This window comes from Lithobates pipiens, unplaced genomic scaffold (genome assembly GCF_037356315.1).
Source record: "Lithobates pipiens isolate NorthernLeopardFrog02 unplaced genomic scaffold, aLitPip1_a1.2 Scaffold_19, whole genome shotgun sequence".
In the NCBI taxonomy this organism is placed as follows: domain Eukaryota; kingdom Metazoa; phylum Chordata; class Amphibia; order Anura; family Ranidae; genus Lithobates; species Lithobates pipiens.
Genome location: NW_027507764.1, coordinates 161,372,833 through 161,388,751, shown reverse-complemented (window position 1 = coordinate 161,388,751; position 15,919 = coordinate 161,372,833). Strand labels below are relative to the sequence as shown.

Here is a 15,919-nt window from a genome sequence, read left to right as displayed (position 1 = left end):
GTTCTGGGGAGCTTGGGCGGTGCAGTGGAAGAGACGCTAGCAGCGGAAAAGGAGGAGGCAGCTGAGGAGGAGAGGGAGGAGGATGGAGTAGGAGGAGGAGAAGAAGAGTCAGGCCTGCATGCAATCCGTGGCGGTAAAACCAAATCTACACGGGTGCCACGGGTTACATGCTTGACGGCCGTCAGAAGGTTCACCCAGTGGGCAGTAAAACTGATATACCTTCCCTGCCCGTGTTTGCTAGACCACGTGTCTGTGGTCAGATGTATCTTGGCACCGACACTGTGTGCCAGAGATACATTCACTTGCCGCTGAACATGGCCATATAGCTCTGGGATGCCCTTCTCTGAGAAATACTTCCTTCCTGGGACCTTCCATTGTGGTGTTCCAATGGCCACAAATTTGCGAAAGGCCTCCGAGTCCACCAGTTTATATGGCAGTAGTTGGCGGGCTATGAGTTCTGACAAGCCAGCCGCCAACCGTTGGGCAAGAGGGTTATCCGGCATCATCATTTTTTTACGCTCAAACATTAGGCCCACGGAAGCCTGCCTTTTTGCAGAAAAATGTGAGCTTGGCGTGATGGAAGGTGGAGTGGAGGACAATTGTGAGGAGAGAGGAGAAGGAGAAGTAGAAGACGAGGCTGGACGGTGAGAGCCTGCAGTGTGGCTTTGTGTGTTCCGTTGCTCCCACTGGGCTCGGTGATGGCTGCTCATGTGCCTTCTTAAGGCGGTCGTCCCTAGGTGAGTATTGGGCTTACCGCGACTAACGCGTTGACTGCAAAGATTGCAGATGGCAACGCTATTGTCAGCAGCGGACACGTTAAAAAAAGCCCACACTGCGGAGCCATGTGCCGGTGTCCTGGGAGCGCCAGATGTGACCGTACATGGTCGATGACTCGCTCCTGATACATTTGCAGTCTGCTTTGTCCCTGCTGTGCAATGTAAGTCATTGCTGCTTCTCCTCCCTATCTGCTAGTCCATATCTCCCTCTGAACTCCCCTCCTCTTCCTCTCTTGTGGGCACCCACGTGACATCACTAGACACGTCATCATCAACGTCACCTTCCCCACCGCTATAAGTAGAGATCTCGGAGTAGGCAGCAACACCGGGGACCAACCTCCTCCTTGGGCTGATCTGGGTACTGGCGTCAGACTGCTGAGTAGCGCTTGTTGCTACCTCCTCTTCCTGATCCAATACCAAGAGTGGCTGCGCATCAGAAATGTCCTCTTGATATGGATCGGAAAATAATTCCAGTGACTCAAGCGGAAGGTATGTGGTGGTGGTGGTGGTGGTCGTGTTGTTGGTGGTAGTGTCTTTGGGGGTGCACATAGCAGAGAGTGAAGAAGAGGGTGCAGATCGAGAGGATGAGGAGGGTGCAGAAGAGTAAGGCTGAGCGAGCCACTCAACCAAGTCTGGTGCATCCTTTAAAGTAATTGAACGCACCTTCTGCAACTTCCCACTTTGGCTCAAGCCTGTTGCTCCTGCCCTACCCCTACCACCCCTGCGGAAGGGCCTGCCTCTTCCTCTGCCTGTCATTTTTTAAATGACCCTGTGACAAAACTCTTAGTCCCTATACCGCTGAAGGACTGCTGCAGTATAGGTGAGCGGTCAGCAGTGGTGCACGTCAACCCTATCTATTGTGGACCTATAGCGGTCCTTACAGAACAGCAGACTGTACCGCACTCAAGCCTATGTACCGTAGCACCCTATACCAAGTTACCAGTCCTTATAAGAACTTTTGTGGACCAAGCAGGTTGTGTATTAGTGTTTAGCAGACTGTACGTCAGTCCCTATACCGCTGAAGGACTGCTGCAGTATAGGGCAGCGGTCAGCAGTGGTGCACGTCAACCCTATCTATTGTGGACCGATAGCGGTCCTTACAGAACAGCAGACTGTACCGCACTCAAGCCTATGTACCGTAGCACCCTATACCAAGTTACCAGTCCTTATAAGAACTTTTGTGGACCAAGCAGGTTGTGTATTAGTGTTTAGCAGACTGTACGTCAGTCCCTATACCGCTGAAGGACTGCTGCAGTATAGGGCAGCGGTCAGCAGTGGTGCACGTCAACCCTATCTATTGTGGACCGATAGCGGTCCTTACAGAACAGCAGACTGTACCGCACTCAAGCCTATGTACCGTAGCACCCTATACCAAGTTACCAGTCCTTATAAGAACTTTTGTGGAACAAGCAGGTTGTGTGTTAGTGATTAGCAGACTGTACGTCAGTCCCTATACCGCTGAAGGACTGCTGCAGTATAGGTGAGCGGTCAGCAGTGGTGCACGTCAACCCTATCTATTGTGGACCTATAGCGGTCCTTACAGAACAGCAGACTGTACCGCACTCAAGCCTATGTACCGTAGCACCCTATACCAAGTTACCAGTCCTTATAAGAACTTTTGTGGACCAAGCAGGTTGTGTATTAGTGTTTAGCAGACTGTACGTCAGTCCCTATACCGCTGAAGGACTGCTGCAGTATAGGGCAGCGGTCAGCAGTGGTGCACGTCAACCCTATCTATTGTGGACCGATAGCGGTCCTTACAGAACAGCAGACTGTACCGCACTCAAGCCTATGTACCGTAGCACCCTATACCAAGTTACCAGTCCTTATAAGAACTTTTGTGGACCAAGCAGGTTGTGTATTAGTGTTTAGCAGACTGTACGTCAGTCCCTATACCGCTGAAGGACTGCTGCAGTATAGGGCAGCGGTCAGCAGTGGTGCACGTCAACCCTATCTATTGTGGACCGATAGCGGTCCTTACAGAACAGCAGACTGTACCGCACTCAAGCCTATGTACCGTAGCACCCTATACCAAGTTACCAGTCCTTATAAGAACTTTTGTGGAACAAGCAGGTTGTGTGTTAGTGATTAGCAGACTGTACGTCAGTCCCTATACCGCTGAAGGACTGCTGCAGTATAGGGCAGCGGTCAGCAGTGGTGCACGTCAACCCTATCTATTGTGGACCGATAGCGGTCCTTACAGAACAGCAGACTGTACCGCACTCAAGCCTATGTACCGTAGCACCCTATACCAAGTTACCAGTCCTTATAAGAACTTTTGTGGAACAAGCAGGTTGTGTGTTAGTGATTAGCAGACTGTACGTCAGTCCCTATACCGCTGAAGGACTGCTGCAGTATAGGTGAGCGGTCAGCAGTGGTGCACGTCAACCCTATCTATTGTGGACCGATAGCGGTCCTTACAGAACAGCAGACTGTACCGCACTCAAGCCTATGTACCGTAGCACCCTATACCAAGTTACCAGTCCTTATAAGAACTTTTGTGGAACAAGCAGGTTGTGTGTTAGTGATTAGCAGACTGTACGTCAGTCCCTATACCGCTGAAGGACTGCTGCAGTATAGGTGAGCGGTCAGCAGTGGTGCACGTCAACCCTATCTATTGTGGACCGATAGCGGTCCTTACAGAACAGCAGACTGTACCGCACTCAAGCCTATGTACCGTAGCACCCTATACCAAGTTACCAGTCCTTATAAGAACTTTTGTGGACCAAGCAGGTTGTGTATTAGTGTTTAGCAGACTGTACGTCAGTCCCTATACCGCTGAAGGACTGCTGCAGTATAGGGCAGCGGTCAGCAGTGGTGCACGTCAACCCTATCTATTGTGGACCGATAGCGGTCCTTACAGAACAGCAGACTGTACCGCACTCAAGCCTATGTACCGTAGCACCCTATACCAAGTTACCAGTCCTTATAAGAACTTTTGTGGAACAAGCAGGTTGTGTGTTAGTGATTAGCAGACTGTACGTCAGTCCCTATACCGCTGAAGGACTGCTGCAGTATAGGTGAGCGGTCAGCAGTGGTGCACGTCAACCCTATCTATTGTGGACCTATAGCGGTCCTTACAGAACAGCAGACTGTACCGCACTCAAGCCTATGTACCGTAGCACCCTATACCAAGTTACCAGTCCTTATAAGAACTTTTGTGGACCAAGCAGGTTGTGTATTAGTGTTTAGCAGACTGTACGTCAGTCCCTATACCGCTGAAGGACTGCTGCAGTATAGGGCAGCGGTCAGCAGTGGTGCACGTCAACCCTATCTATTGTGGACCGATAGCGGTCCTTACAGAACAGCAGACTGTACCGCACTCAAGCCTATGTACCGTAGCACCCTATACCAAGTTACCAGTCCTTATAAGAACTTTTGTGGAACAAGCAGGTTGTGTGTTAGTGATTAGCAGACTGTACGTCAGTCCCTATACCGCTGAAGGACTGCTGCAGTATAGGGCAGCGGTCAGCAGTGGTGCACGTCAACCCTATCTATTGTGGACCGATAGCGGTCCTTACAGAACAGCAGACTGTACCGCACTCAAGCCTATGTACCGTAGCACCCTATACCAAGTTACCAGTCCTTATAAGAACTTTTGTGGAACAAGTGAGTTGTGAATGTTTAGCAGACTGCAGCAGAAGGGCAGCAGTCAAGTATAATATCCTTTCTATATTTGGAAGAAAGAATATTATACATGTACAAGCCTATTACTGTACCACTGATACCAGTCCTGAAAAGAACCTTTGTGGAACTAATAATAACAGCAAGTCTTTAAAATTACCCTCACTGCCTGACAACACTGCTTCCTTCCTGTCCCTATACAAATTGGCAAAAAAAGAGAACGATTAGTGGTTACTGGAACAGCTCTTTTGTGGACCTTGATAGTAACAGCTAATGATGATGATGATGATGATGATGATGAAAGACTAATCTGGCTGTCCCTGTAGCATACACCGTCCTTTCCCTTTCTCTAAACTAACAAAAGACACTCAGGCTGCTGCAAGAATCAGCAGCACAGCAAACCTATCAACACCTAACACCTATACCAGTCCTGAAAAGAACTTTTGTGTACCAAATAGCTAGTGGTTTATCTCTCCCTACTCCACACAGGAACCTGTCCCTATCGTAACAGAAGAAAGAATGTAAAATGGCCACCGGATCGGGTGTATTTATAGGTTAGGGGGAATGTCCAAGTGTCCATGTGCTGTCATGTCTCAATTGGCTGTCCTGTATCACATGATAAACGTGTCACCAAAGGTTAAAGTTCTTGTATACATTAAACACGTAAGTCCGCCGCGGCGAACGACGGAAAAAGGCGTTCGAACGTGCGGACCGCGAATGTCGGAAATTCGCCGCGAAACGACCGCCGGGCGAAACGTTCGTCCATCACTAGTCATTGTTAGAAGCAAGGGTGGCCCATCCATTAAAGACACCAGCGCATGGATTCCAATCCAGGGGGGGCTGTTTCTTCTTAAGCACCGATTAGAGCCAGAGGCTCTAAAAGGCCTCAATATAGGGTGGGTTTAGGTCACAGAGAGTGTGCGTTGAGCCCATCTAGGTGTGTTACAACAGCAAAAAAAAAAATTCCCTGTTGTAACACTGAACCTCCTCCCAGCCAATCAGGAAGTGGGTTTTAACATCAGTCACCCGATTGGCTGAAAGGACTTGCGATCCTATTGGAAGCCTAGGAGGAGGAGCTGGAAGCCACCATGGAGGAGAGGACTTGGAGCTGAGCCACTGCACCACGCTGCCTGCCACCCGCAATGATGGGGTAAGTGCTGGACCGACCGGAAAACAGCGGTGGGTGGGTGCCACTTGGGGGGGATGGGTGGTTGTTTTCCAACCCCTTCCCCCCAAAAAAAACCCACCAGCTGCCACTGATTAGAAGGTCATAGTGGTGCACAATGAAAACCTGTGGTTTTGTGTAACTAAAAGGCAGGCTTCTACCGCCTTTATACAATTTTATGCCAATTTTTAGGCATTTTGCCAAAGCACCCCTGAAGAAACCTCAAGGCACCCCAGGCTGCCTGGACACCCTGGTTGAAAAAGGCTAACAGAGTTTTTATACCCATTTCAGACATTATGACCTTACTCATGCTGAAAAAAATGATAACCTCAAATCTCAAAAGGTAGTTAAAAATCAATTCACTCATGAACATATCTCTAACCTAAAGAGGTGTTAACTCATGAACATGATGGCAACAAAGAAAAATAGCGGATAAGGCACATGTCACTTTACCACAAATCTTATTAAAGATCACCAAAATATAGACTCCTCATTTGATCTAAAGGGGCCATACAGAAATTACCAACTCTCCCTTTCTCATACCTACACCAATCCCAGTAAAGAATAGTTACATCTTTATTCATGGCATGAGGTAATGTCGGAAATCTTTTAGCCTTTTCTATTATTATTATTATGCATTGAGGATTTGGTTGGGTAAAGGGCATACCTCCCAACTTTCTGAGATGGGAATGAGGGACACTTATTAGCAAACAAACACACCCCCTGCCATACCTCCCCCCCCCCCCCTTTTAAAGGAGAATTATACAAAAAATTATTGGTTAAACCCATAGGTGTTTTTTTTCTACCACTAATATTCCTTTATATTGGCTTTTGGAATTTACAAATGCAGCAAACTGCATGAAAGGTTTAGCATTGCAAAACACATTTGGATAGATAAATCATACCAAAAATAAGGGACAAATGAGGAGGAAAGAGGGACTTTGTTCATAAAGAGGGACAGTCCCTCGAAATCAGGGACAGTTGGGAGCTATGAAAGGGTCAAGTGTTATGCCTCATATACGCAATCAGATCATCGTACGACTTATCATTCGCATTTTGTTGCATTGAACTAATATCGAATACAACAGTGCAAAATGCGCTCTACGAAATGTACGATTTTTATCGTATGATTCTGGAAAACCTTCCTGTTTGCATAGCTACGTATTTTAAACGATGTCAAATACGTGTGACCCCTGTGTCTGCCATGCCTTTTGGCTATTTACTTTCATATCATTCTCTCATCCCCTTACAGGTTATTTTCCATTCATGCGTGGTGTTTGTCTATCGATTTTTAGCAGACGCACACTGTACTGATTAAACGATTGTCGTTCACTGGGCTATCGTCCGAGCAAAGTTTTCGAGTTTGTTCCTTCGGATATTGTTGGATGGACTGTTGAAAGCTGTGTACTAATGATCAGACTATAGTGCGATCAATAGGGATGGCCGAACTGTTCGCCCGGCGGTCGGTTCGCGGCGAATTTTTCCTGTTCGCGATTCACCCGATCGGCGGACTATTGCCGCTGTTCGCCCGGCGGACTTATGTGTTTACAGTGTGAAAGAACTTTGACCCATGATGACACATCCATCATGGGGTACAGGACAGCCAATTGAGACATTTCAGCACATGGACAATTGGACATTCCCCCTAACTTATAAATATACCCGACCCGGCGGCCATTTTACATTCTTTCTTCTGTCACTATAGGGAGAGGTTGCTGTGTGGAGCAGGGAGAGACTGCAGTGACACAAATCGTTAGCTATTAGGTCCACAAAAGTCCTTTTAAGGACTGGTATGGCATAGGAGTAGGACAGTATATAGGGTTGAGTGAATTGCTGTGCTTGTAAATTCAGCAGCTTGTCTTTAGCAGGGAGGGACAGGACGCTGTGTGTAGCAGGGAGGGACAGTCAGTTTAATCATTAGCTGTTACTATTAGGTCCACAAAGGTCCTTTTCAGGACTGGTATGATATAGGAGTAGGACAGTATATAGGGTTGAGTGAACTGCTGTGCTTGTAAATCCAGCAGCCTGTCTTTAGTGAGTGCAGGGAGTGACAGGACGCTGTGTGTAGCAGGGAGGGACAGTCAGTTTAATCATTAGCTGTTACTATTAGGTCCACAAAGGTCCTTTTAAGGACTGGTATGGTATAGGAGTAGGACAGTATATAGGGTTGTACATGTATAATATTCTTTCTTCCAAATATAGAAAGAATATTATACTTGACTGCTGCCCTATTCTGCAGCAGTCCTTTATCAGTATAGGGACTGAGGTACAGTCTGCTAATCCCTAGCTACTAGTTCCACAAAGGTCCTTATAAGGACTGGTATAGGTCCACAATATATAGGGTTGTGGTGCACTACTGCTGACTGCTGTCCTATTCTGCAGCAGTCCTTTATCAGTGTAGGGACTGAGGTACAGTCTGCTAATCACTAGCTACTAGTTCCACAAAGGTCCTTTTAAGGACTGGTATGGTATAGAGTAGTACAATATATAGGGTTGAGTGAGGTACAGTCTGCTAATCCCTAGCTACTAGTTCCACAAAGGTCCTTAAGGCCTGGTATAGGTCCACAATATATAGGGTTGAGGTGCACTACTGCTGCCCTATTGTGCAGCAGTCCTTTATCAGTGTAGGGACTGAGGTACAGTCTCCTAATCACTAGCTACTAGTTCCACAAAGGTCCTTTTAAGGACTTGTATGGTATAGAGTAGTATAGTATATAGGTTGAGTGAGGTACAGTCTGCTAATCCCTAGCTACTAGTTCCACAAAGGTCCTTATAAGGACTGGTATAGGTCCACAATATATAGGGTTGTGGTGCACTACTGCTGACTGCTGCCCTATTCTGCAGCAGTCCTTTATCAGTGTAGGGACTGAGGTACAGTCTGCTAATCCCTAGCTACTAGTTCCACAAAGGTCCTTAAGGACTGGTATAGGTGTACTATTTGGTGTGCAGTATATAGTTGTGTAATACACGTATAAAATACTTGCACATATAGAAAGCATAGTATAGTGCATTTCCACTGTGCAGCATTGTGACTGCTGAGCGGTTCTGCAGCGATACTACAAAGAGTGACAAACCAAAAAAAAAGTATTGTAACTGGTGTGAGAGACCAGTGGTCCCCAAAAACAACAGATTGAAGCGGGGTGTTATATACCTTCTTCCACATACATACTGCACTTCTCTAGAGACTTTTGTCACAGGGTCATTTAAAAAATGACAGGCAGAGGAAGAGGCAGGCCCTTCCGCAGGGGTGGTAGGGGTAGGGCAGGAGCAACAGGCTTGAGCCAAAGTGGGAAATTGCAGAAGGTGCGTGCGATTACGTCAAAGGAAGCACCAGACTTGGTTGAGTGGCTCACTCAGCCTTACTCTTCTGCACCCTCCTCATCCTATCGATCTGCACCCTCTTCTTCACTCTCTGCTATGTGCACCCCCAAAGACACTACCACCAACACCACCACCACATACTTTCCGCTTGAGTCACAGGAATTATTTTCCAATCCATATCAAGACATTTCTGATGCGCAGCCACTCTTGGCATTGGATCAGGAAGAGGAGGTAGCAACAACCGCCACTCAGCAGTCTGACGAAAGTACCCAGATCAACCCAAGGAGGAGGTTGGTCCCTGGTGTTGCTGCCTACTCCGAGATCTCTAATTATAGCGGTGGGGAAGGTGACGTCGATGATGATGTGTCTAGTGATGTCACGTGGGTGCCCACAAGAGAGCAAGAGGAGGGAAGTTCAGAGGGAGATATGGACCAGCAGAGAGGGAGGAGAAGCAGGAATAACTTACATTGCACAGGAGGGACAAAGCAGACTGCTAATGTATCAGGAGCGAGGCATCGACCATGTACGGTCACATCTGGTGCTCCCAGGACACTGGCACATGGCTCCGCAGTGTGGGCTTTTTTTAACGTGTCCGCTACTGACAATAGTGTTGCCATCTGCAATCACACTCACCTAGGGATGACCGTCTTAAGAAGGCACATGAGCTGCCATCACCGAGCCCAGTGGGAGCAACGGAATACACAAAGCCACACTCCGGGCTCTCACCATCCAGCCTCGTCTTCTACTTCTTCTCCTCTCTCCTCACAATTGTCCTCCACTCCACCTTCCATCACGCCAAGCTCACGTTTTTCTGCAAAAAGGCAGGCTTCCGTGGGCCAAATGTTCGAGCGTAAAGAAATGACGCCGGATAACCCTCTTGCCCAACGGTTGGCGGCTGGCTTGTCAGAACTGATAGCCCGCCAACTACTGCCATATAAACTGGTGGACTCGGAGGCCTTTCGAAAATTTGTGGCCATTGGAACACCACAATGGAAGGTCCCAGGAAGGAAGTATTTCTCACAGAGGGGCATCCCAGAGCTATATGGCCATGTTCAGCGGCAAGTGAATGTATCTCTGGCACACAGTGTTGGTGCCAAGATACATCTGACCACAGACACGTGGTCTAGAAAACACGGGCAGGGAAGGTATATCACTTTTACTGCCCACTGGGTGAACCTTCTGACGGCCGTCAAGCATGTAACCCGTGGCACCCGTGTAGATTTGGTTTTACCGCCACGGATTGCATGCAGGCCTGGCTCTTCTTCTCCTCCTCCTCCTCCTACTCCATCCTCCTCCCTCTCCTCCTCGGCTGACTCCTCCTTTTCCGCTGCTAGCGTCTCTTCCGCTGCGCCGTCCAAGCTCCCCAGAACCTATTCGACATGCCAGGTGAGACGTTGCCATGCAGTGCTGCGTTTGTTGTGCCTTGAAGCCAAGAGCCACACTGGCCCGGCACTTCTTTCAGCTTTGCGTTCACAGGCAGATCAGTGGCTAACACCGCTCAATTTGACAGTTGGTAAAGTGGTGTGTGACAACGGTGCCAATCTGCTTAGCACATTGAAACAGGGAAAATTTACGCACGTGCCATGCATGGCACACGTCTTAAACTTGGTCGTGCAGCGATTCGTTGTCAAATACCCTGGGGTCCAGGACATCTTGCGGCAGGCAAGGAAAATCTCAGCCCATTTCAGAAGATCTTACACGGCCATGGCTCACCTTGCTGACATTCAGCGGCGACACAATCTGCCGGTCAGACGTCTTATTTGCGATTGCCTGACTTGATGGAACTCAACCCTCTATATGCTTGATAGGCTGCTCCAGCAGAAACGTGCAGTTAACGTCTACCTGTATGAACTCTGCGGCAGAACAGGTTCTGGGGAGTTGTTTTTTTTTTTCACCGCGCCAGTGGCTGCTCATGTGCGACGCATGCAGACTTCTGCGGCCATGTGAGGAGATCACCAAACTGGTTAGTCGCAGCCATGGCGCCATCAGTGACATGGTACCTTATGCCTTCTTTATGGAGCGTGCATTGCATCGTGTCATTGATCAAGCTGTGGAGGAGCAGGCGCGGGAAGATGAGGAAGTCGCAATGCTGGGTGAATTCCCAGGGGGGGGGCTACTCTATCTGAGACAAGTCAACAACAGGAGTCTGAGGAGGAGTCAGAGGAGGATGGTGCCAGGGCGGATGAGGAGGAGCAAGAAGAGCATGCTTTAAACCTTTCTGGGATCCCTGTTGTTGTGCGTGGATGGGGAGAGGAGAATGAAGAGGACGACATTATCCTAGATGATGAGCAGGAGCCAGGCCACCACACCGCTTCCAGTTTAGTGCAAATGGGGGCCTTCATGCTCCAGTGTTTTAATAGGGACCCCCGTATAAAAAGCATAAGGGTCAAGGACCAGTACTGGGTGGCAACGTACTTAGACCCCCGGTACAAACACAAAATGGCGGAAATGTTACCGCCGTCACAGAGGGCTGTCAGAATGGAGCACTTCCAGGCCTTGCTTCGAGAAATGCTGCATTCTGCTTTTGCGTGCGCTGGCAGAGGAGCAATTCCCACTCCCAGAGAAGGAGTTGCGGGTATCAATCCAACAGCACCTGCAAGAAGAGGCCGGTTTGAAGATGTGTTGGTGACTTCTGATATGAGGTCATTCTTTCAGCCGACCCATCGACAGGTGTCATCCGGATCCAGCATCAGGGAACGCCTAGACAGACAGGTGTCCGACTACATCGGGTTAACGGCCGATGTGGACGCTCTGGGGAGTGATGAACCCCTGGACTACTGGGTGGGCAGGCTTGATCTCTGGCCAGAGCTTGCCCAATTTGCAATCGAACTGTTGGCTTGCCCCTCGTCCAGTGTCCTGTCCGAAAGGACGTTCAGCGCAGCAGGGGGGATCGTGATCGATAAGCCTAGCTCACGACAGTGTTAACTACCTCACATTTCTAAAAATGAATGAGGCATGGATCTCGGAGGAATTCAACACATGTGACCAGTAGACCATGTATATCTCTATTAACAATTTTTTTTAATTGAGCACACAGACCTTCTTTCTACATTTGGCTCACTTCCTTGTACAAACAAAGCACACCGTACTATATGCCCGTACCCTCCTGTTTGAAGAGGTTGAGCGGTGTCATATTTTTGGGGCCCAGTAGCAAGTTGCTGGTATCAGTGCTGGTGTCAGTGCTTTATGTCACGGTGCTGGTGTCAGTGCTCTCTATCACGGTGCTGGTGTCAGTGCTCTCTATCACGGTGCTGGTGTCAGTGCTTTATGTCACGGTGCTGGTGTCAGTGCTTTATGTCACGGTGCTGATGTCAGTGCTCTCTATCACGGTGCAGGTGTCAGTGTTCTATAGCACGGTGCAGGTGTCAGTGCTCTATATCATGGTGCTGGTGTCAGTGCTTTATATCACGGTGCAGGTGTCAGTGCACTCTATCACGGTGCAGGTGTCAGTGCACTCTATCACGGTGCAGGTGTCAGTGCACTCTATCACGGTGCTGGTGTCAGTGCTCTCTATCACGGTGCTGGTGTCAGTGCACTCTATCACGGTGCTGGTGTCAGTGCTTTATGTCACGGTGCTGATGTCAGTTCTCTCTATCACGGTGCTGATGTCAGTGCTCTCTATCACGGTGCTGGTGTCAGATCACTCTACCAAAGTGCAGGTGTCAGTGCTCTATATCACGGTGCTGGTGTCAGTGCTTTATGTCACGTGCTGGTGTCAGTGCTTTATGTCACGGTGCTGATGTCAGTGCTCTCTATCACGGTGCTGATGTCAGTGCTCTCTATCACGGTGCTGGTGTCAGATCACTCTATCACGGTGCTGGTGTCAGTGCTCTATATCACGGTGCTGGTGATCATCTCCTGCACCCTCTTCTTAGCCTACTCTGACCTTCCCTCTCCTCCATTGCCTTCATGCGCTACTGAGTCCTGAATTGTCAGAATTTCACATATAAAAAAAGAATGCTTGTAGTTGTCGATCCCAGATTCACTTCATACATGTGTTATGTCAGTGGCCATGTGGTGGGACTATGTTTGCACAGCTAGTAATTATTTTGTGGCTGGAAATATGACCTGTAGGTTTGTAAAGTTCGCCTGCCATTGAAGTCAATGGGGCCCGCCGCAAACTTTGCGGTTCGCGTTTATGAAACGTCCCGTCGGAAGTTCGTCCATCACTAGCGATCAATCAAAAAGTGTTTTTTATCATCCGATTAACTGATCGTATGTACGAGGCATTAGGGTTGGGAATATCAGTAAGCTTGTTTTAAGCTTTTTCAGTCTGTGTCCCTGTAGTCTATGTTTGTGTGCTTAGTCTTCTATCAAAGCAGTAACATTATAAAAGTAGTTTCGGATAGATAGATAAGATACAGTGTGTGTATATATATATATATATATATATATATATATATATATATATTATCTCACAAAAGTGAGTGCACCCCTCACATTTTTGGAAATATTTTATTCTATCTTTTCATGTGACAACACTGAAGAAATGACACATTGCTACAATGTAAAGTAGTGAGTGTACAGCTTGTATAACGGAGTAAATTTGCTGTTCCTTCAAAATAGCACAAAATAAAACAGCCATTAATGTCTAAACCACTGGCAACAAAAGTGAGTACCCCCCTAAGTGAAAATGTCCAAATTGGGCCCAAATAGCCACTTTCCCTCCCCGGTGTCATGTGACTCATTAGTGTTACAAGGTCACAGGTGTGAATGGGGAGCAGGTATGCTAAATTTGTTGTTATCACTCTCATGCTTTCATACTGGTCACTGGAAGTTCAACATGGCACCTCATGGCAAAGAACTCTCGAAGAATCTGAAAAAAATAAAAAATTGTTGCTCTACATAAAGCTGGTCTAGGCTATAAGAAGATTGCGAAGACCCTGAAACTGAGCTACAGCATGGTGGCCAAGAACATACAGCAGTTTAAAAGGACAGATCCCACTCAGAACAGGCCTCGCCATGGTCGACTAAAGAAGTTGAGTGCTCAGCGCCATATCCAGAGGTTGTCTTTGGGAAATAGACATATGTGCTGCCAGCAATGCTGCGGAGGTTGAAGGGGTGGGGGGTCAGCCTGTCAGTGCTCAGACCATACGCCGCACACTGAATCAAATTGGTCTGCATGGCTGTTGTCCCAGAAGCAAGCCTCTTCTAAAGATGATGCACAAGAAAGCCTGCAAAACTTTTGCTGAAGACAACCAGACTAAGGACATGGATTACTGGAACCATGTCCTGTGGTCTGATGAGACCAAGATAAACTTATTTGGTTCAGATGGTGTCAATCATGTGTGGCGGCAACCAGGTGAGGAGTACAAAGACAAGTGTGCCTTGCCTACAGTCATGCATGATGGTGGGAGTGACATGGTCTGGGGCTGCATGAGTGCTGCCAGCACTGGGGAGCTACAGTTCATTGAGGAAATCATGAGTGCCAACATGTACTGTGACATACTGAAGCAGAGCATGATCCCTTCTCTTCGGATACTTGGACTCAGGGCAGTATTCCAACATGATAACGACCCCAAACACACCTCATAGACGACCACTGCCTTGCTAAAGAAGCTGAGGGTAAAGGTGATGGACTAGCCAAGCATGTCTCCAGACCTAAACCCTATTGAGCATCTGTGGGGCATCCTCAAATGGAAGGTAGAGGATCTCAAGGTCTCTAACATCCACCGGTTCCGTGATGTCATCATGGAGGAGTGGAAGAGGACTCCAGTGGCAACCTGTGAAGCTCCGGTGAACTCCATGCCCAAGAGGGTTAAGGCAGTGCTGGAAAATAATGGTGGCCACACAAAGTATTGACACGTTGGGCCCAATTAGGACATTTTCACTTAGGGGTATACTCACTTTTGTTGCCAGCAGTTTAGACATTAATGGCTGTGTGTTGAGTTATTTTGAGGGGACATCAAATTTACACTGTTATACAAACTGTACACTCACTACTCTACATTGTAGCAAAATGTCATTTCTTCAGTGTTGTCACATGAAAAGATATAATAAAATATTTACAGAAATGGGAGGGGTGTACTCACTTTTGTGAGATACTGTATATATATAGATATATATTGTATCCTATCTATCTATCTATCGATATATACTGTATACAGTATATATATTATAGTTCAGGCTGTGTTTAGCTGGTGATAAAAAAAAGCAATTGGTATGCTGCAGTGTAATTATTTTAGAATAACAAAACTCTACGTGATGGGATTTCATGTTGAAGACAGAAGATGAAGAACCAGGTGGCCCTATAATTATTTATTGATGTAGCCCCATTATATGGTATATAGTTGGTAATTTCCTAAAAGCCAGATATTTTTGCAGTAACTATAATGAAAATTTAACTTTTTTTTTCTCCACAGTCCAGAAGTTGTTAAGAGTGAACCTTATGGTGAAAAGGCCGATGTATGGGCAGCAGGATGCATCCTCTATCAAATGGCAACACTAAACCCACCCTTCCACAGTACCAATATGCTGTCTTTAGCTACCAAAGTACGCAGGTTTGCATTGTTTCCCCTTACAGGGGAGCTGGCTGCTCTGTCCTAGTTTATTTAAAAAAAAATATATATATATGAAACACTTCACAAATTTGCGTGTCATCCTTGCGCAGGGGCCATGCGGTTGTTTGTCCTAGTTTATATGATATAGTAACAGGAATAATATTAAATGGTGCCAAATTTACAGCACTTGCTGCCACTTAGTTCAGGCAATGCTAATAGCAAGATGTGTACAGTTTGTTGACTGCTAAACCGCTGTCACAAATATAGTATGATCTAAAAGAAGACAAGCCTAAATGTTTTATATAAATGTACTGTAATATTATGCACCCATTCACACTTCTGCACTTAAAAACACATGCAATTTTAATGTATGTGTTCAAGGGCATTTTACTGTTTAGCGGTGTGTGTTTTTTTATAAGAAAAAATTTACAAAATGTTTCATGTGTTTTTGTGCAGTTTATAATACATTCAAATTGAAGTGAATAAGCTCTGGTGCTTCAGTTATATTATGACTCAATGCTGGTATGACATAC

The 15,919-nt window shown here is 47.1% G+C and overlaps 1 protein-coding gene and 1 pseudogene across 14 annotated transcripts in view; one reads left to right on the top strand and one right to left on the bottom strand.

The window, feature by feature from the left end:
* Positions 1-15,919, top strand: part of NEK10 (NIMA related kinase 10) — a 487,578-nt gene that overhangs the window by 224,834 nt on the left and 246,825 nt on the right. For all 14 annotated transcript variants that reach the window (XR_013277553.1, XR_013277555.1, XR_013277554.1 and 11 more), the window contains one exon: positions 15,249-15,378. Coding sequence is in view for 11 of the 14 variants with exons in the window: in XM_077491445.1 (XP_077347571.1) it covers positions 15,249-15,378 (130 nt within the window). In the remaining 3 variants the exon portion in view is untranslated. The remainder of the gene's footprint in view (positions 1-15,248; positions 15,379-15,919) is intronic.
* On the bottom strand, positions 15,452-15,549 carry LOC143999840 (U6 spliceosomal RNA; annotated as a pseudogene).